Source organism: Rhinolophus sinicus, chromosome 5 (genome assembly GCF_057876585.1).
Source record: "Rhinolophus sinicus isolate RSI-liver-muscle chromosome 5, RSI-T2T, whole genome shotgun sequence".
NCBI lineage: Eukaryota > Metazoa > Chordata > Mammalia > Chiroptera > Rhinolophidae > Rhinolophus > Rhinolophus sinicus.
The window spans coordinates 34,628,535-34,650,898 of NC_142505.1; the positions used below are offsets into that span (position 1 = coordinate 34,628,535).

At 45.0% G+C, this 22,364-nt stretch overlaps 1 protein-coding gene across 4 annotated transcripts in view; it reads left to right on the forward strand.

The window, feature by feature from the left end:
• The window catches only part of EPHB1 (EPH receptor B1), a 418,394-nt gene that overhangs the window by 389,785 nt on the left and 6,245 nt on the right, over positions 1-22,364 (forward strand). For all 4 annotated transcript variants that reach the window (XM_019748047.3, XM_074312877.2, XM_019748058.3 and 1 more), the window contains 2 exons: positions 14,913-15,062; positions 21,300-21,493. In XM_019748047.3, coding sequence (XP_019603606.1) covers positions 14,913-15,062; positions 21,300-21,493 — 344 coding nt within the window. The remainder of the gene's footprint in view (positions 1-14,912; positions 15,063-21,299; positions 21,494-22,364) is intronic.

A 22,364-nucleotide genomic window follows, 5' to 3' on the forward strand; every position in this document is an offset into this window, starting at 1 on the left:
TTAATATTACGTTAAGATAGCTTATATTCCTCCTAAATTACTTTTTCCTATTGTACTTGCTATGGTTCTATTATCCAAAATAATGATTAGTATTCTACAATAGTTCTCAGTACCAGAAGATTATTTTACTAAATAAATAAGACATCATTTAAAACCCATTATTCAATTTTTTGGGTTGTTTATTTGTATGGGCTTTTAATACCCATCATCTTACAAGTAATTATTGTCTTCAATAACAAATACACTAAACTCATTCTTTCCTTCCTTTATTTTTCAGTGTTTTTATCACATTTGAAATCATATAGCATAACTAGGTCCACTAGCTCTAATGACAAATTCAATACACAGGACTTCACCCTAGGTAATTTTGATGGTGGTTTCCTAAGCATTTAAAAGGACAAGGCTGAATTTTGAGCCAGAAAATGTGGTTTGAATCTTGTCTCTGCCAGTTATTAACTTGGGGTAACTTACTTATCTTAGGCTCTGTTCCATTACCTATTGAATGGGGATAACATATTATACTTGCTCTATATCAAATGATTATTGTACAGATCAGAGGAAAAATATTGTTTTGAAAATGCTTTAAAAATGTAAAACAAATAAAAGTTACTATAAAAGCTTAGGAAATAGAATAATTCTGGCTCTTCACAAAACATTTTACCTGATTTTGGGGGGAAAATCTATTGCAGTAATATGTGACATGCTAAATATAATTAGCAATGAGTGAGATTAGTTCCTTTTAGTTAATAATGCAAGTGGTAGGATCCTAATATAAAATCTAAGCAATGTAAAAAACACAAACTTGGATGACAATGAGACCAAAATCTAAGCCCTGGCTCTGCTACTGACACATTATGAAACTGGATGAGGCATTTACTTCAGGAGCCTCTGTTTCTTAATCTGTGAAATGGGGATAAGAACCTATCTCTTAGTATGATTGTGAGAACTGGATGATACTAAATATGTAAGTAGCCAGCAGAGAAGTTGGCGCCCAGTGGACACCTGATAAATGTCCATTTACTGTTGCTTCCCCTAAAGTGCCTCATAAGAATGTGAATGGAGCTGTAGCCTGTTCCGTGACAGTGTCTGTTTCTTCAATGCAAACTCACTCAATACATGACTGGTCAATGGGGAAATGATGCTCTTCTAATGTGGAAGTCCTATGGTTCTCATATGATCTTTCCCCAGGATATTTATGTTTTGAAGCAGTCAGTGTCAAGCTTTCTTACCATTCAAGAGAAAGCCTTAGCATAATGAGACGACCTTAAGAAAAATGGTACATGTACAGAAAGGCCTTTCTTTATTACAAGTAGTGGCTAATTTAGTGGTCTCCAAAACCACTATGTTTTCCACCCTGTTATCTGGTGAAGCTGAGAGTAAAGATGAGGAAACTATGAAAACATTTTCCTCTATGTTAAATTTTATTTAATTTTCTTTTTTTACAAGGAAGTCTATACTCTGGATCAGATTTTAAATTGTGATGAAACTGATCTCTATGAGATGTGAATACCCCACAGGACTTTCAGGGTTTAGGCTGAAAAAGATCTGATATACTGGTGCAAACGAAGGTTGTAATTTACCTGTGCTGCTATTTTTATTAGGATTGTTGTGGTTATATTTTGAATGATCTTATCCCATTATAATTTTTCCCATAGCCTCTGTTATTTCATTGTGCAATTTTGCAAAATGAGACTTTTTTGAAATGTGTATATATTATAGCATCAGTGACTATATTAGGAAATTGGAGTCCATACAGTCAGCTTCAGGAAGCATCCACTCCATATAGGTATAATAAATAGTTGAACCATTAGTAGGCCTAACCATTTGAGACAGGGAAAACTTTTAGGGTTTTAAATAATAGCAAAATGAAAACAGTCATATTAGAACATATATGTGAATCAAAGGAAAGGCAAAAAATGTGGGTTCACCCCTTGTATATGAGTCTCCAGAATGCCTCTGTATCCATATGGCCAGTACTCTTCTTTCTGTGTCCTAGAGTTAATAAGAATTAGATCGGAGCCCTGCTGAGGTGATGGGGAGACCTATCCAGGCTCCAGACCACCACTGTGCTTCAACCACAGCCTCCCCTCTCTTCTGTGTTTTAGATATTGAGCTTTTTCCAAGGTTTCCTTTCAAACAAGGATTTTGCCACTACAGGTACAGTATTTGAAAAGTGTAGGCCATCAGATTTGATGACACTAGGTCGTTTTATGTGGTCAATATTTCGGTCCCCAACCATACTTTTTCCAGGCTTAGAAGGGGCTCTACAAACTGCCCAATGTTAGTCTTTAAAGAAGAGTCCAGGAAATTTTATTACATTGTAAGAGTTCCAAAGCTAGGGTATTGTCCATGTTACATGTTATTTACTGTCTACATTTGAAGTCATGATAGAAATGTCCTGGGGCTCTTCTCATTGACGCCTCTGTAAGAACAACTCAAAAGGAAATGCCATCATTTGGAGAATTCCTTTAGATACCTAATCGATTGAAGAGCTTTGTAAGAACTCTTTTTTTTCTTTTTTTTAATTTGGATACAATTTTTTAAAAAATGCATATGATTTTTAATTTTGTTGAAACCATTCTCTACTAGAAGTGAATTCCTTCCAGGACGGGCAGTCTAGGATTAGGTATTACATTTAGTTGTCATGTCTCTTTGGGCTCCTTCACTATGGAACATTTCCACTGTCTTTGTCTTTTGTGACATTGACATTTTTTAAGAACACAGTCACTTTTTTTTATTTATTAATAGAACATTCCTCCTTTTGGGGTTTTTCTGGTATTCCTCATAATTATATTCAGATTCTACTTGGCCATAACCCTCTGTAAGTGATGTTGTATCCTTCCTAGGGTATCATATCTCAAGACACATGATGTCCATCTTCCCCTTGTTGATGTTATTAATTTTGATCACCTGGTCAAGATTTTGTCCAACTTCCCCAATTTATAGTTTCATACAGTATATATTACATTTTTTTTCTCTTATAACTTATAAAGCAATCTGTGGGAAGACAGGCCATGTAATACCCTGCTCTTCATCAAAATTGCTCCCCTTGTTTGAGTATCCACTGCTCATTCTTGTCTGAACTGGTCTGTATTATCTTGGCTGCAAAATGATGTTTTCCAAATCCAGCCACCATGTCAGCACTTGTCATTGACAAAAAAAAAAAATATTTTGGATGGTAGTTCCATAACCCAATCAAATATTTCTGTGCTTTGCTTGGAAACTCAACCTAATAACATTCTGATGATCACATTCTCTTTGATTTTTGCCTGGGCTGTTTTGGAATGACCTTTGGACAAAAACATTAAGATTCTCACCTGTTCCCAGGTTGCTATTTCCTGTTTTAGGCTATGACTCTTCAGATCTCGTCTTGTTCCATCACTATCCACTCTGCCCACTGTTTGATGTAAACAGTCTGTGGTTTACTTGAGGGAAGGGGAGGGCAGGATGAGGGGGAAGCAGACAAGCTCCTCTCAGCCTCACAAATATGCTATTTTCTTAATTTCTGCTTCTCTGTCCTCATGCCTGCTCTGTCCCAGAGCTAGGATGCCCTGCCTTTCACTTGTCCTAATGTCACCCGTCCTATGCCACAGGCAGTAAAATATAACCCTGGAGAACCCAGAAAGGTTAAAATCCTATAGGCCTTGGGAAGTATTAAAACATTCTTATAGGTGGTAGAACCTCCAAGATTAACAAAGCCAGATGGCAAGGCTTCTGCTTTCCATGTGCAGAGGCCAAAGATCTTGATAGCTTCCCACGGCTTCTCTTGACTTGTGGTTGACGATTATTTCCTAAGTCTTCTGGGTTCCTAGAAAACAGTGAATACATGTTCCCAGGTCTGGGGAAGCCATGACTCTGATAGAAATGGGAGTTGTTTTGGAGGGCTTACAGTTCACCAGTCCAAATAAAACGGGTTCTGAACCCTCTGAAAAGAAAGAGTCTTTGGACTTCAGCAGGAGATGTTACCATGACTCTTACAATTCCAGAAAATTCTGAAACAGATGCCCCACAGTTGTAGGCAGAGTTTCAAGGCTGTGGCAAGATTAGGAAGGCCCCAAGTCTAGTGATTAGGACTGGTAATAACAGCCACTAAGAGCCACAGGGAAATAGTCAAGTCCAGGGTTGGAGGAGCAGAAACTGAGGATTTCTTCTTCCTGCTGTAAAAAACCTGGCTGCTTTGGGGACACTCACATGTTAATCTATTCCTAGGCTCCCATATGCCCAAATGAAGCAGGCAGGGAAGCAAAGACCAGGGGTCTAGACCCACCAGTTTGGGGGAAAATTAGGTCTAGGAATGTGGAAGTAACTCTAGGAGTTGGTTTTCTAAGAAATGGGGAAATGTAGTATAAATCCTAAGGTAGATCAGAAAATAGATCATTCAAGGGGAAAGGGCAGGTAAGATGCAAGCAGCATTGGCTAAAGTTTAAACTGTTGTGTCTCCCCGCACACCCCAACCAAGGGTTCTGTAGCACAGGACTAGCAGGCCATCAGAATCCAAGGCCAAAAGAATGAGAGATTTGGGGACAACCACAGGCAGCTTGGCGATGTCCCTGCCTCCACTTGTTCTCAGCACTGCTCTTACCTCCTGCATCAGTGTCACATCAGTGCCCTCCTCAAGACTGCTCGGATTCTCTTCAAAGCCTCTACCACGCTCCTCATGTTCTTACCCAGCTCTGCGATCTTCTCTCTCAGCTGCTGGCTTGGCTTCCTCGTTTATCACAGTATCCCTGAGCTTTTGTGTTCTGCTCAGTCCCTGTTCGTGGCGTGAATGAGAAATCAATGAATGAATGACAAACATGTTCCTGGAGACCTGAGATACCAAGTAAGAGACCAGTTGATGTAGAATGGAGCAGGAGCCCCAGTTCCCAGGGAGCAATATGGCTGTCCCAAGGCAGCTGGCTTCTCCACAGCAGGAGGAAGAGACCCTCAGTGTCTGCTCTCCCAACCCCGGTCGTGACTCTTTTCCTGTGGCTCTTAGTGACTGTTATCACCAGTCCCACTCACCACACTATGACCCATCATATGTTCTCTTATAACTACAGCATAGTCATCAACTTCAGTAACTTAACATGGATAAAATACTTTAATCTTCCGTCTGTATTCTGATTTTGTTAATTGACCCCAAAATGACCTTTTCAGCACATTTTCTTTCTAGTACAGGATCTGGTTTAGGGTCAAATATTGCATTCCGTTGTCAAGTCATTTTAGTGTTTTTTAATCTGGAACATTTTCACAGCCTTTCTTTTTGTATTATGATATTGATAATCTTTGAGAATACTGCCACCCCTTTTAATAGAACCTTTCTCAGTTGGGGGTTGTCTGATCTCCCCTCATGATTAGACCCAGGTTATGCACTGTACATTACACAAATGATGGTGTGTCCTTCTCAGGATATCACATCTGGGGGCACATGATGTGCATCTGCCCCTCGTGGTCATATTAAGAGTTGCATATTTTAAATTTTGGTAGAAGAAATTTATTTTCTAAAACCTTTGGCCAATTTATACTCCTGCCACAGTTTGTGAGGTTTCCCCATGACCTCATTCCCCCTCCACACACACACAAACACACACACACACACACACACACACACACACACACACACGCTACCATCAGTCTTCTTAACTTACTCCCAGTCTGTGCACTCTGCTTATTGATGATTTATTTTAAAAAAACAAGCAATGAATTTTTTTCTCATTTCACTTTGATATTCTTAACAGTCTTATCTTACTACCTTAATATTCTTATTTCACAACAGGTGTTCTTCAAACATCAAAGTGCCGTATACTCACGTGGTCTTTTGTACCCCAAAGCTCACTGGGACTTGTACAATCTGGGGGTGGTGATGGCACAGGTAGGATGGAACCCTTGCCTGAGAGCATTGGGCCCCAGGTTCTGAGAAAATAGAACAGAAGCCACACCTTTTATTTCTTCTTTGGGAGAGAAAAGATGCCACCTGCCCTCCATACACAGGGACACACTTCATTTATGTTTCCTTCTTCTTTCCTGTTATCCATTATGAGGAAAAGGCAGCACAGGATTTGGAATGGAAGGAGCTCAGTTTCAAGTGCCCCCTTTATCTTTTATACGATGTGGACCCACGGCCACTCTCCTCCTTCCCGGCTCCCAGTGTCTGTACAATGAGCCTCAGAATACCTGGTAACTTATGGGGAAGGTACAGGAAGGAGCTGTCCTCCCTTGGGGCTGGCTCTGCCTGTCCCTGGCCATCCCTCACTGCCACCAGAAGCAGACAGGTGCCCAGAGAACAGGGCTCATGTCGGGAGGCAGGTGGAGTAGCTTCGCTCTCACATCTCGAGCTCCAGCAGCATTACTAACAGCTCCTCATCCACCCCTCTGAGATAATTAAGCATTATTATCCCTGTTGGCAGGTGGAAACGGTAAGACAGTGTTTAAGTGACTTGGTTATAACTGCTGGAATTGTTTGAGGGAGAAACGGTGCCAAGAAAGGTGTGTAGTTCAGGAGGCCAGTGAGCTTAAGCTATTTAATATGACTGATTATTCTTAAATAGCTGTTGGAGGGTAAGGGCAGGAAGAGAGAATCGTGTGGCTAGTGGGCATTGGTAAGGCACCCAAAATTACACTGTGAGCAAGGAATATACCTACTATATCTATTAAAATGGGTTGCCAACGGCAGTCTGTCAGAGGCTTACATCGTGTGAAGAGGAGGGAAAAAAACAATTGAAGGCCTGAGTCAGCTCAGTGAGGACAATGGAATAAAGCAGCAGAGCAGACACATCCTTGCCCACCGGTCCTTGATGGGTACTGGCTCCCTCCGAAGGTTACCAGCCGTCCAATATCTGGGACGGAAAAGTGCAGAGACTCTAAAGCCCATTGGACCAGTTCATCCAACCACTCTCCCCAGGGACAAACTTTTCAGGAGGACTGATCATGAGGCCCAGGCTTCCAGGATCACAGAAGGAGAGGCCAAGCCTGTGCCCTCACCGAGCTGATTCACTGTGGGATTCCCTGGAGAGTGCCTCCCTCAGGGCAGAAGCGTATTGCTCCTTTCCCTCCACTCACCCTGGTCTGGCACAGAGAGTCACCACCGCCTGCTTGTCAAATGAATGAAGGCAGTCAGTGAATTATGTAGCCCTTGTCTCTCCACCCTTTCTTTTTAATTATAAACTCAAGAAGTGCTGTGCGAAAATAATAATAAAATAATAATAATAATGATACTCACACCTCAGTCATCAGGGGCTGTTTTGGGGGTGAGTAATAAAAGACAGCTGTTGGCCCCAGCAATGTAGTGCAGAGAAACATCTGTTTGGTTGAAGATGATTTTTGTTTTGTTTTTTCCCCAGCTGGGAAACGTCACCAAGTGGCCTTTCTGTTCTTCACACATGAAACACACACTACCATCCGCATATTTTTAGTTAATTTATGTCCAAATAGGCCTTTCTCTAGCTGCTGGAAAATGATGTTTGGGCTGCAATTACCTTTCCCAGCATCTCACAGAAGGGTTTCAGCGCTCACAAAGCTCAGGGGAGAGGCAGCAAGGACCCCACAGACTGTAAATCTCTCCATTTGTAGTTATTCAAATCACATATTTTATTACTAGTACAAAATACATTGTGTCATTCGTTTTGGAGGAGCAGCTAATGCTTCAAGAAAAGCTTTGAAAAACATTCTATTTAGAAACAATTTTGTCTGCAGCCAATGCAGTGCGTCTTTTGGGGTTGTCATCTCTCCCAGCCCTTTTCCCTGTTATGTGTGCCATTTGCATGACAAATAAGACCATCCTCTCCAAAAGCTCACCTGTTCCTGCAGCCTATTTCCCACCTAAAGTTCTAATTCTCTGTATGTTGCATTATAATCCATCGCATGGTAATAAATTACAGTGTCACCGTCAAGATTGTGGCTTCTGGAAAGAAATAAGCAGCAGGGCCAGATGAACTCTCTCAGAAGATGGAGAGACTGTTTTCATGCAAATTCCTGGCATCCTGGGGAACTAGGAACAGCCTCTTTATTATATAGACTCAGTTGTGATTCAGCAGCCAGAAGCCATTTCCACTGGCTGTTAGAAGCTAGTAACATTCAGAGAAAGATAACCTTTTAGGCAGAAACTTCTTTTCCTTCTTGGCTGATATGGGTCTTATCTGGAAAAATCACTTTGCTGATTAGGTTGGGGAAAATGGGTCAGTGTATTTTCAGAATGCTTTTAGATAGAGACATTCATTCTAAAATACCTTCTTAATTTATCACTGAGAGCCACATTAACCTTCTCAGTCCAGGGCAGTGGACCATGACTGAGGAATAGGAGGAGGGTATGTCCCGTGGAAGTACCCTGAGGGCAGGGCCGTCTATGTCTGAACTGTCTACAAAGGGCAGAGCAGAGCCCCTCTCGTAGGCAGATGCCTCACCAAGGCTGGCCAATAGCATAGTCAGGATGGTCAGTGCTCCAAGGGGAGAGTCAGAGAGTCCAACAGCTTCCAGAGGGATGTTTGCTACGCAATGTGAACTTCAATTCACCCTCCATTTCCCTTGGGCCACAAATATACTTGACGGAAACTTTTGGTAAAGCCAGGTCACTGCCTTCCTCCTCCCCCTCCCCCCCTCATTTTAAGATCTTTTAAGGTTTAGTGCAATATTCTCAAATACTTACCATATATACCACCATCCCTTCCCTCCCTCTGGGCAGATATTGCTCCTCAGTCATGGCACTCTTCTTTGCTGAGCCCAGGTGAAGCTTCAGAATCCTTCTCAACCCAGACACTAATAATAATCGGAATTTGTATTCAAGATGAGACCTCACTCACTTCGTAACTTTTGCTGGGTTGATCTATGCCAGTGGTTCTCAATGTGTGGGACCCACATGGGGAATTTGTTAGAAATGTCAATTCTCAAACCCTATCGTTGAACTAGTAAGTTCACAAGTCTGGGTTCTAGCACTGTGATGTGTATTTCCACAAGCCTTCTGCGAGGTGCTCATGCACACTCAAACTTGAAAACCACTGCTCCTGGCCAGTGGTCATGACTAATGACAACTCATTACCCGAATTACCTGAAGCAGGTTGAAACCTGCCAATGCCTGAGCACCACTCCCAGAGATTCTGAATAAATTAACTTCCCCAGAGTGATTGCACTGGGCAGCCAAGCTTAAGAACCACCAGGCTAGGCTTTGTGGGTTTGCCCAGGAGTGTGGACACTGCCTCCAGCTATGGAGCCCTGGAGTGGCCGCGGGGGTGGGACACGGATGGTAGGGTGAGGTGAGTTCTCCCTCAGACACGTCGTGCCTCCGCAGTGAGTAGGGTTAGCAGTGGTGGTTCCAGATCACTATCAGTGTTGCTTTGTGACTGTTGTCCTCATTCCCACATGAGTGGCAGTGCCATGGCTGCCTCTCCAGTGCTCACCCCACAGCACTCACACTGCATGGCACAAGGCAGTCCTTTACGGTGCAGACTGGCCCGGGTCTGATCAACAGCGCTAAGGAAGATTACAGACACCTCTGTGGTTTATCTGTTGGGCTCCAACCTAAACGTTAACCCTCACTTCGGAATCCCACTGTCCCCTAATAGTAGTTCATGGTGGGTCTGCCATCTGGGAATTTAACAACAGTATTTTTAAACTAATGCCTGATAAAATTGTATATATTCAATGTATTCATTTCCTGTGGCTGCTATAACAAAGTGCTACAAATTGGGTGGCTTTAAACAACAGGAATTTATTCTCTCACAGTTCTGGGGGCTAGAAATCCAAAATCATGGTGTTGGCTGGGTGATGCTTCCTCCTGAGGCTCTCAGGAAAAATCTGTTCTGTGCCTCACGCCTTGTTACTGGTGGTGGTTGTCAATCCTTGGTGTCCCGTGTCTTATAAATGCATCATTGCAATCTCTGCTTCTGTCTTCATGTTATTCTCCACTATGTGTCTCTGCCTTCACGTGGCCTTCTTATATAGACACCAGCCGTTGGATTTAGGGCCCACCCTAATCCAGTATGATCTCATCTCATTTGGTTATATCTTCAAAGTCCAAATTTTCAAATAAGGTTATATTCACTGGTACAGGAGGTTAGAACATGAACATATCTTTTTGGGGTACATAATCTAATACATAAATTTTTATTTAATAGCAACATTAATATACTGGGTGGTTTACACATATATCCTGTTGGAGCTTCACAAAACCCCAATGTTTTATATATATTATGAACCTATTAGAACTAGGGCATTATGAAATTCAGAGCCATTGCATGATGCTGTCACTTCCAGGGGGTTCCTCATTGCAGCAGGATTTCAATATTTGACGAACACATCCATGGTCACCTTACTCAATATTGATAGATGTCTGGACTCATGTTATATCCCCACTGAGACTTCATCTCACGCAAGATGGCAGAGAAGAGTACTACAGCAATGCCTGGAATCACTGAAGTGTTACCCCTATGGACAGCTCTAGGATAAGTAACTAGCAAGGAGAACTAATCCTATGCTGACACTTTGGCCTAGAAAGCTCCATGATTGTGTGGGTTCTAGAACCAAAGGTATGAACCATGACTGTGTGATCTCACTGTGGCAAGACAGTGAGCTGGCTTGATGGCATTAGGGACCTGTATTCCTTCTTGAGAGTCTCTTCATGGCCACATGCCCAGCACTGTGCTGGGCAGAGTGGGTGCCAAAAAGATGCTTGCTGCAGGCTGGCTGAGGCTGACGTACTAAACTACCTCTACGTAGAACGTCTACCTGTTGTTATCACACCTGCTGGCAGATGCAGGTGTGGGTTATCAGCAGGAGACCCTGACGACGGCTGCATTACAATTAATGTGCTGCCAGATATATTCTCTTTGTTCATCAAACACACACAATCTTTCTAGATTGTCTTAAGTTAAGGCATGATTATTCTAAAGCAGTGGATGTCAATCTTTTGAAGAATTTCTTGGCAGCACAACCATTCGATGCCAAGCTGTACGTGAAAGGTCAGTGTATGAAGTCATCTGGGGCTCAGAGCCCTCTCCTCTCCCTTTCCCCCTGCTCCATGCCCCAACAGTGATACCCGCCTGCCACAGCTCTGGGGAAACCTGGTCCTGCAGACTGTGTAGTCCCCTCAGCATCGTAGGGAAGCAAGGCATCTAGTGCTTGGGGAAACCTTGTTCAGGGGACAACGCTCAGCTCCTCTTTGCCCACGTAGATGCAGATTCCTTCCCGGTGAGCCCCATCTGTTCCTCAGCCCCCGCCCAAGAATTCTTCCCTCACGTTCCTTCCCATCCAACAGAGCAAACCACCCCTCGATGCCCCGTCCTCATGCCTACACAGGTGAGGGCCAGACACTCTTAGAGCACTTTGAAGTCAAATGAATGTGTTGGCCTTAGGCCTTCTGATCCAGGCATCTCTTCCAGCAGGAGGGCCATCCTTGCCAGCAGAAACCCTGCCTGCTGCAACACCATCCCTCTTCCTTTACTTCTAGTCCCTTCCATTGGGCTGGTCACCGTCATCTAAATTAACAGAAATCCTTCCACACAATTGAAGACAAGCTAAATACTCATCACCATAATAACCTCTGAACAACGCTGATCGTATGATGTTTGAAAGCTGGGAGGAAAGTTTAAAATTCCCAGGAAAGAAAGCATCCATCCCTGTGCTCCCCTGACTTTGGCCTTCCTTTTGTTCTGCCTGAGTTCAGCATCCCCTACTCTCTTAGCATGACAAGCTGTCACCTGCCTGTCCAGGGCGGCTCTTCTTGAAGGCTCTGCCACCTGCTGGGATGGGGGGGATGGCAGTGACAGGCCAAACTCCGTGTTCAGTGAGGCCCAGCAGCACAAGGTGGCAGGAGGGCTGAGGAGCCTTGCCAGCAGGCCTGGCATGGCCGCTTTACATGCAAGAGGAAGCAGCTCAACAGCTGTCACTGGCAGCCCCTGGGGTCTGCTCCAGACTTGGCAGAGAGGACACCTTCAGACTCCCAAATCGCCTCTTTGAAATTCAGAAGAACCACACTTTCATCTACCCTCCTCCTCTCTCTGACACAAACATACACACACAAGATAAACCCTAACTCTCTTTTACTCACAGACCTGCAGGGCCAGCCAGGTTTTCTCTGTCTCACTCTCACTCTCTCACTCATCCACATATTGATAAGTTCTCATTCACACAGAGTCTCATTCAATCTCTCTCTCTCTCTCTCTCTCTCTCTCTCTCTCTGACACACACACACACACACTCACACGCAGTCACACTAATTAAATTCCTGCCCTCTCCCACCTCACTTAACCCAGGTAGGATGAGAGAGCAGAAACCCGTCTCCTCCTCTCCTTTGGGCCAGACCGTCTCCAGGTGTGGCTACACCCCTCCCCTAATGGTGACGGTCATGCAGGGTCTCAGCTCCCGCTCCCCGCACCAGAACGCAGGACATGGTGAGGCCAAAAAGGAACATCTACGGAGCCATAGATAGGGAGTCACACCACTATATTCTCGCTGGCGGCTGGGTTGGAGACACAGGAAGCAGGAGCCACACAATCTGCGATTCACTGTCCTCTTCTCTGCCAACCAACCAACCAACGAAACAACCAGCGTAGCCACAGCAGGTATATCAGTGGCTAAGGGCTAACTGGTAACAGCTGATCACCAACTAGTCACAGCTGAGCCGGCACCTTTCCACGTGAGGCCGAAAGCCTGGAAACTGCTCTCCTGGCTCTGTCCCCACAGAGACATACAGCATTGTGCTCCTTAGTTAGTGGACCCTGGACTCCAGGTATTTGACAGCTCTTGCTTCACTGGATGTATTTTCCACTGGTTTTCGCCAGCCACGGGTGCCGTGTAGATATCACCAGTATATTCATGCTTGGGGGGGGGGGGGGGCGCTGGGAGGTTGGGAACAGAGTGTCCTGTTGCTCAGCAGCTCAAGCCTGCCCTCCAGGCGTTCGTCACTTCCTAGTTGCTGGCGTTTGAGCTGAGGACATGTCCCACCACAAAAGCCTGCCGTCCTCCTCAGGGGAAATCCAAATGTCTTTGCAGAAAGCTGGACTTGTGCCGGGAGGTCTAGGGGATCACCTTTCTACCTCCCCGGCCCTGGTACGAGACCAGATAAAAATATACTTTGCACTTTGCTCCTTTCTCGCTGGTGCTCAGATTAACCACTTATACATGTTTAAGGTATTTTTGCTAAAGTTCAACATGTATCTCTAGTGATTTGAACAGATCGTGAAAATGGTCAGTATAAAAATAGCCTCCTTCAGCCAAGGCACGAGGCTGATGAGAAGAGAGTGAGGCAGCTGCAGGTTTCATGCATTATGGAGGCAGAGTCCAGTCATCACAAAAGGGCCATGAACGTGAGATCCTGGTGTTTGCATGAAAAAATTGAAAATAAGGAGCATATTTGTACTAAAGGATGATGAGTTTTGGAGGGTAGCCTTGGTGAGTGCCCCCACTTTACCCCATAAGGAACATCAGTGTCCTGTACAGTGAACCCTGCCCTCTGCTCACTCCCTTTACTTCCCCTTCAGAATCCGTGCTTCAGCCATCCTGGATTACTGGTAGGTACCATCCTCTCTCTCACCCCCAGCACCTGCACGTGCTTCTCTGCCCGGACTGCCCTCCTCTCGTCACTTTGCCTAATTAACTTCTACTAGTCCTCCAGGACTGAGCATAATGAGGTCATAGTTAGCATGCGGACCATGCTTGCCCTCTACACCAGGCCCTGTCCCAAGAGTTATATGGATAGTAACCCACTTAATCCTCCCAACAACCTGAATATGTAGTTGCGATCATTACCCCCATTTTGTCGAGAAAGCAAGGCACAAAGAGGTTAGGTAAATTGCCCTCGTCACACAGGTGGAAAGGAGCAGTTCTGGTAGCCACACCAAACCAAAGGCTCTAGCTACCCCACTGACTGCTCCTGGCCACCTTTCCTACCCCCATCCTGTGTCAGGGATTCTCCTCTGGTTCCCAGAACACCCCGAATCCCCTGGGCCTCACCCTCATCACTTTCCATCTTGTTAACAATACATTTTCAGTTTCTGTTTTCTCGTCTGCCACCCCACTCCTTGTGCAGCCTGAGGGCAGGACCCCTGGCCAGCTCGTCTGTAGGACGCCAGCTCCTCAGAAAGAAGCTGGCACAAAGCAGAGCTCATTGCCTATTTGTTGACAGGGTGAATGAATGAATGGATGGGTATCATCCCTTAGGGAAATAACACAGGCCAAGATCTGGCAGACAAACTGAGGGCCAAGTTGGAAATTTCCAGGGTCGGGTTGCAGAGCAAGAAGAAGAGCAACCCTTAGAAAACTGTATCTCCCGCCTCCAGAGGTCGACCTCCACAGTGGAGAAGGGAGGACAGCCAGTGTCCGCAGAGACCTCAGCCCAGGGTTGTCAGCAGGCTGCAGAGTGGGGAAATCTTCCCAGAGGTGGGGCACAAGGAAAATGGGGCAGGGGGCAGCACTGTGTGATCTTGCGGTAGGGGTTCCCCCAGGAAGCACTGCTCATCACTTTCTTCCTTTTTTTGTTTGTTTTGCTTCCTCCTGACCCAAATGCTGTGACTTTTGCAATGCTGTGGAAAAAAGACAGCCATATGTGCAACACGAAGCTCGTGTAGCCGATCTTACACAGTATGGAATTTTATGTTGTAGTACGTTCATGACAGTTACACTCTCTTCCCACTCAACAGGGATATTAGCATCAGTATGCAGGGGATTGGGGGGAGGGGGCAAATGAAGCTTCCGTAGCTGCCATCACCTCACATGTGGTGTGCCCACGTATGGTGTGAGACCAGCACAGGACACACCGATCCTTCTTCAGCAACTTAGGTGCAGTAATGGAGGCCTGCTCGTGGGGCACGGACTATCCTAGCTGTCCTGATTCACGAGACATGGGAGCAGGAGAGTGGAAAGACGTGTGTGCCAAGTTTCTTTTCACCTGCCTTCAACTAGAAACTTGACAGTTGGGCTGACCAGTCTTTTCCTTCTTCCAGGGAGGGAAGATCCCCGTGAGATGGACGGCTCCAGAGGCCATCGCCTACCGCAAGTTCACATCTGCCAGCGACGTCTGGAGCTATGGGATTGTCATGTGGGAAGTCATGTCATTTGGAGAGAGACCCTACTGGGATATGTCCAACCAAGATGTGAGTGTCAGCAGCACCTGGTTGCCACACACCCCCATCGAAGGGACCCCACAGGCATGGCAGGCCGAGCCCTCCTAACTGTTCTCAGCTCAGGGCCTCATACCATGAACTTGAGTTGTCCAGGGCAGGGGATCCAGAGACCCCCTTGGCACCAATGTTTAAATTAATCAAAGAGCCCAGCGTAGAGATGTGACAGTCCCAAGGACCCCAAACCCTGTAAAGGTACCTAGGCCAACCCAGAAGTCAGTGGGCTGGTCCTAAATGGCTGTGAACCATAAATAGATCAGGCCCAACATAAAGCAGAACATTCTGCCCTGCTTCAAAGCACCCAGCCTGTGCATTCTCCTTCACCATGCGTGATAGAAGGGAAGCAGCACTGGTTAAGGCCTGCTTCCAGGCCTGCTCTGCCTCTGGCACTTGCACCTGTCAGCTTTAAATTGTAAAGGGCCCTTCTTTCTTAAGAATTCACTCTTCTAGGAGCCAATTAGTTAAGGAGGAGCTGAGCAAGCTTCCCAAAGCTGGTCAGATTCAGACGGGCCAAGGAGTGGGACCCTGTCCGAGTGAAGGTCATCAACACCCCTCCAGGCTGCCCTCAAGGAACAAGGGTGGGAAAGGAAGGGAAAAGGTCATTTGAGATGCTTGAAGTAGAGGCATTTTGGGGGTGTTCCTGATGGGACTTTTTGCTCCATAATTACTAAAAGGTTGGAAGCCTTTTAAGGATGATTTTCTTTGATAAAGCCCCAATCAAAAGTCCTATCTGGATTTCTACACTGCCTTAGACCCTGGGCTATTACCCAGGACCATGCCTCCTTTGTATTTTGAATGCATATGTATGTTCCCCTTGGAGCTAAGAGGATTACTGTTTGCAAAGCCTGCATAACTCTGTTCTCTGCTTGCTTTTCCCATCACCTTGTGGGGTAGTTACTATCTTTCCTAACTTACAAGCAAGAAGAGGCAGGGCTATCCTCGATCCAGATATCTAGACGGGGCAACCAGCACCACCGCCAGCACCTCCATGCTTGGGTGAGCCCTGAGGTCTGGTAACCTTAAGAAGTCTGCCCTCAGCCAGCCCTCTATCCAGCCAGAAGTTTAGAGCCATGCCAGTGGCTCAGAAGATGGAGAGTGATCTGGGAGCCCAGAAAACATTTTCCAATTAGATAAAAGAGGAGCTAGATGCTGCTATGACAATGCTCCCTGCTCCCGTGGGTAGGGTGGCTTTAGCCCAGAGCAGGCAAAATGGCTGCATCCTTAACCAGGTCCCAATGCCAACCATGTTTGGCATCTGGGTCCTCTGTTATCTATGATTATTCATGCCTCGCCTCTGCTCCTGTACCATGTCGAATCAGTAAGCATCGGAATTAATGCTGAGGCTGCTTCATGAAATCAGCTGCATCCCGGTTCCGTCCATACCATCAGCTAGATGAATAATAAATGTTAGCCAGAAAAAAAGCAGACCCATTTTGTCCTGCCCAGAGACTTTAATCTGATTAAGAACAATTCAGCACACATAGAATGGATTATGAAACTGTCTGACAGGCAAGATTTGACATTCAAGATATTCTTAGCAAATGCATTCGCCTATGCTAAAAACAAATGGAATTTCTGATATTAAACTTCTAGAATGTTTAAATCATTTATTCAACAAACACTCATTGTATGATAACTGTGACCAAGTATTGTGCCTGCTGGTTCTATTTTTGGGGGGTTTACACTCCAGTGGCACATACATAGGGCTGTGGGGATATTTAAGTGGGGGAGGTAAGGAAAGTCTTCCCAGATATTTGACACTTGAGCTGTGCCTCAAAGGGAATAGGACCATCTGCAAAGTAGCAGTTTATTCTAATTTTGTTGTATTTCTCCAAATAAAGCCCCTAAGCATTGTCCCAAGTGCAATTCTGCTCTCTGTAAAAGGCGACTTTTGCCCATTCCGAAAGCATCTTACGACATGGTCTGCAAGAGAGCCAGGGGGGGGCTCCCAGCTGCTCAGCTGCAGCCCCACTCATCAAAAACCACTGAGGTGGTGGCAGTAACAGATTTTACAGATGACAATTGAAGGGCTTTAAGAAAGAGAATTGTAGAGGCAAGTTGGAGTGCTGGTAATTGGGCTTCCAGAGCCCAGGAAGGTCTTTGAACATGTACAGAGAGTTTGTCAGCCAGAGAGAGAACTTGGAAGTTCTGCTGCTTGGATCTGATTGACAGAGATAATGAGAGTGGCAGTGTCTGTGGAGAGGAGCTGCTGTTTTATTGAAACATCAGAGCTTAACTTAACCCCCTCTGCCCTGGTTCCTCTGCTGCTCTGAGCGTCTCCACTTCACTCTGCAGGTACTGCCTGCTGCCCAAGTCACTAATGGTAAAATGCATGTCTGGAGACATCAGAAGCTCCCCTGCTGATGACTTCAAGGCAAGGGAAAGAGCCCTGCTCATTTCCCAGAGAAGCTCCAGTCACTTTACCATGTGCCCACGGCACTTGGGTCAGACCTCATGCACCTGTCCCCACCCAACCCCCACACCTGCCATCTCTGAGTACAGGTGAACAAGGCAGCCCCTCACCCCACCCCATCCCTGTCTCTTTAGGCCTCAGGGCATTTGCTTCAGGACGGCTCAAAGAGTTGGTGCAGACCATTCAAAGTGAGCCAGCAGCCTGCTCCAGTGAAGGTTGCCTATACTAGTTCTCTCATGGCCCACACCCTCACTCTCACCTTCTCTCTAGAAACTGATCTCTTTCTAACCTCCAATCTTTTCAACATCCATTCGTCTCATTCTGTTATGGACCAAGGAAAGGGACTCAGGACTCACTCTGATTTTCAGTGTTGCTCAGCAGGACACCCTATGCCCCCAACCTTGGGCTATACTTGCCACATAATTCAAACATGGTCACTGGTGTGGAGAGTCATCTGATGGCCAGACTGAAGGTGCTTCTCCATGCTTCCTCCCTGTTTTCCATACCTACTAGCAAGGCAGGCATGACAGAGAATGATCCAAAAGCCCCACTAGGGGACCAAGTTTATTTTTTTGAAATAATGACATTTTAATTTGATTATAAGTTACATGTACTCAGAAAAATTGGAAAATACCCAGATTCTTAAAAAGAGAACAAAATTCTCCAAAGGCATAGCACTGCGGTGAAAGATTTGAGTAGATAAATGCTACGTACACATCAATTAATGACCTAGGTATTTTTTCTTTGGGATCGAGAGTAAAGCCTTTTTAAAATATTTCATTAGTAAAAGAAGTATCAATGCTCCCAGAGTTTTACTCGAGTAATAACAAAATTACCTAGAAGAAATGGCAAATGGGGTTAAGCCCCATTTTGTAGACATGAGCATCGGAAGGGGTTTAAACACTGCCTTCCTGGACCTCCAAATGGCCAGCAGAACAGCAACCCTCTTTGCAGAGATGACATTTACTGGAGTAGACGTGACAGAAACGATGGCCTCCATGGGATACAGGGGTTCTTTCTATTACTCACATGTGCAGTGCTCTACATCACCTCACTGTGTTTTTCAATCTTTGTAACAATCCCATCTGTGCAGTTTCAGTAAGTCGAGCGTCTCTATCAATTTTCTGGAGCTAATAAGAAATGGAAAAAGGATTTAACCCCAGCCTCCAGCGTCTGGGCTTCTAATGACAGTGCCATCCCCTCACCAGCACAACACACACATCTGCTCTCCTGGTGGGCCTGCAGTGGTTCTCTGGTGTCCTCTTGAAAAGAAAGTCAGCACCAACAGAGGAAATACAAAAACAAATGCCAGGACAGTCTTCCCAAAACTCCGGTGAGGTGGCCTGCAGAGGAGAGAAGGGACAGGTTGCTAAGTTGCATTCAGCCTGAAGCTCACAGGCAGAAGATTCACTGCTTGCATGGGTCCCCCAGTCTCTCAAAGCTCTGCAAGGAGTGCTTGGTCAGCTGGTCACCCCATGGAGCTGAGCCCCCACACAAAGGCCTTCCTCACTCCATGGCTCCTTGTTAAGGGCAATGGGAGAGGAAGCTTGTCAGTGGGGAAAATTAGTATGTTGGGCTCGGACATCAGATAATTTGAACAGAGATGCCAGCAGTTTAGAGGAACATGAGCTGCCCTGCACTGGAAGATCTTGGGGGCTCCTAGCCCTGAGAGAAGCTGAATTTTGATACTAGCCCCTACTGCTGGTTCCACCTCACTTGTCCTTCGGGAACCGAGAAAGAGTTTGTGGGGTCATTGAGTGGGTAATCCCACTTGTCTCCACAGTGACAGGGACTTGTGTGACAAGCCCCCTCAATCTGGCTGCCTGGAAGGAGCTGGGAAAGGGTGCTGGTTATGAGCCAGACTGATGGGAATGCTGCCCAGCTGCTCATCCTCATGAATTATTTGCTCTAGCCCCATCCTCCTATTGCCTGCCATGAGGACATCAAACGGCTCCAAGGACTGTTCTCCAAGCTGAGATGACAATGGCAGCCAGAGAGAGGTGTAGGAAAAGTGGGCTTCAAGGTATTCAGAACTTAAAATCAGACACCCCTGTGATTTATTCCCAGCCCTGTCATTTATTAGCTGTGTGCCCTCAAGCAAGTCACTTCACTGCTTCTGCCTCCATTTCCTCATGGGAAAAAATGGGGCTAAAATGTCCTCCTAAGAGGATAGTAGGTAATTTGATTGACAACAGTTTGGCAGAGAGAAAAATTTGTCAGTGGTGCAACATATCATTCAAAAGTTAATGTTCCCAGTCATTGATTTTTTTATATAGTGATGATATTGGTATGGTTTGAAAGCTTGTTTGTTTTTCTGCCACATTAAATCGAAGGAATCATACACCTTGATTATCTCTAATGACTTCGGGTTACTATATTATCTCATGCCCCATCTCATATTCTATATACTGTGCAGAGAATTTGTAAAACTATAAACTGATTAAAAATATTTGCTTTCTGACTACTTCACAAAGTAAAAGAAAAAAAAAAAAACCACAAGAATAATCAGTTGAAATGAATCTGACATTTTTTAAACTAGAAGCGAAAATACCTAAAACTCTCTGAACTCCAAATTATTTCCTTTGTTAAGGAGCTTTAACTGTTTATTTTAATATAAAATCAATGCCTAATAATTACAGAAAATAAACTAACAAGCAAAGAGAAAAACATAAAGAGCATTTATGTTGCTTCCTGCCCAGAGGCAACCACCTCTAACTCCATTGTATACATCCTACCGAGGTCTGTTCTCTGCATGTGTATAATTACTGTTTTTTGTTTTGATTTTTGTTTTTTACAAAAGCAAGATTATACCATGCCTGCAGTCATGCAGCCTGCTCTTTTGCTTAATGTTACAATGTGAGTATATTTCCATTTCAATAGGTACACTTTTGCCACATCACTTTAAGGCCTGCATTATATTCCAGGCTTTCCATTGTGTCACAGGTGTACCATAATAAATTCGTATGTTTTCACTGGGCCATTTGCAATTATTTTTGCTCTTACAAAAAGCAGAGAGCAGGCATAATTGATTTAAATGCATTGAAAATTAAGAAGTCAAGGGTAAAAAACACAACAATCTGAAAAACAGACAAAAGTACTTGATGATCCTAAAATATTTATAAAACTACCCCCTGAAGTCTGCTAAACATTATCAAAACCTGATTAGAAATATTGATTTTGGATCACCTTGTTATTTTGACCATTTTCATTGTGCTGAACCAATTTATTTAACCAAAGTATCTTCATCCCAATTCCTGTTGCTGCTTCTTGAATAATGCCTAGGAAGCATCAGAGGATCCTAGCATGGAATAGGCTCTCCCTCAAACACTGATTCCTTTCCTTCATTTCTCTCCCCTTAGCAGTGAAAGGATAAGTCCATCACAGGCTTTTGTGGGTGTCCATTATACATAGTGGGTTTACAAGTTTCCCATGTGCCGTTGTTTCATCTGCCTGGTGCCAACAGTTGCCAGTAAGGCAGAATCGGGTCAATGTCCTCTTAAAGAAAGGAGATGCTCAAGCTATTCACCAACTCATTCTTCAATAAACAATTACAGAGATCTAGTGTGTGTCATGCCCTGTATCGGGTGCTTGGGACACAAAGGGACAATAAGATGTGTTCCCAGCTTTCTAAGAGCCCACAGTCTAGGAAGAAAATCCAAGTACATGTAAAATCCATTATGGTGGGAGGTATAGAAGCACAGAATGAGGGCACCTGGGTCCATCCTCAGGGGCTAATTTGTGAATGACTAGTTGGGGCCTCTCACCCAATCACACCTATTCCCTGTGTGTCACTGTAGGTCATCAATGCCATTGAGCAGGACTACCGGCTGCCCCCACCCATGGACTGCCCAGCTGCACTACACCAGCTTATGCTGGACTGTTGGCAGAAGGACCGTAACAGCCGGCCTCGCTTTGCGGAGATTGTCAACACCCTGGACAAGATGATCCGGAACCCGGCAAGTCTCAAGACTGTGGCAACCATCACCGCTGTGTGAGTTGATTGGAACAAGGTGGTTCCGAGGTGTGGGTGGTCTCATAGGCAGAGGCAAGGCCAATAGCAAGGCTTCCAGCCTTTTGGTCCATTGAGAGCAAGGGTGAGGTAGCTGAGCTAAAGGAAGAAGTTCCACTAAAGGAAGAAGTTCCAAGACTCTTCTTTTTTCCCTTGGTTCTCTCTAAAATGTCCCCCGCATCTAGCATGGGCTGTAGACAGATGTTAAGAAACCTGTCTGAGTCTCTACCTCCCGTTGGCTTTAGATGGGCTAGGCACTAAGCTCGCTAATATTTGAGCATATCTGATCTGACTGCTATGCGCCCCTCCCTTTGGGCAGTCTGTTTTCAGAAGACACCCTTTCTGTTAACCACACCAGTCTGCTAGGCAGGTGGAGCTGCAGACTTGGCACTTTGAACAACGTATTAGCAAGTCAAAGGCCCTGATTGCTGGGAGACAAAGAAATACAAAGAAATTGGACTTGTTATAAGTAAATAAACAGAATAACTCTCAGTAACTGTCAGCTATACATTAGTCCTCTACATTGCAGAGTGAACTCATTTATTAATTCATCCTTTCAACCAAGGTTATTGGGTGCTTATTTGCTAAGCCCTGTGCCCACTGCTGGGACTGTAAAATGAAGAATATAGACATGGTCATTGCCCTCATGACGTGTAGAATAATTTAGGAGCAGCAAACATTGATCAGATGATCACCCAAAGATATACAAAATTAAGACCATGAGAGCCCCGGTAGCAGGGAGTGTGTGGTGTTTGGAGAGCATATACCTTTGTCTGGTATCAGGGAGTCATCTCTGATGAGTGTTATTTCAGTTGAGAGCTGAAGGGTGAGGATACATTAACTGAATGAAAGA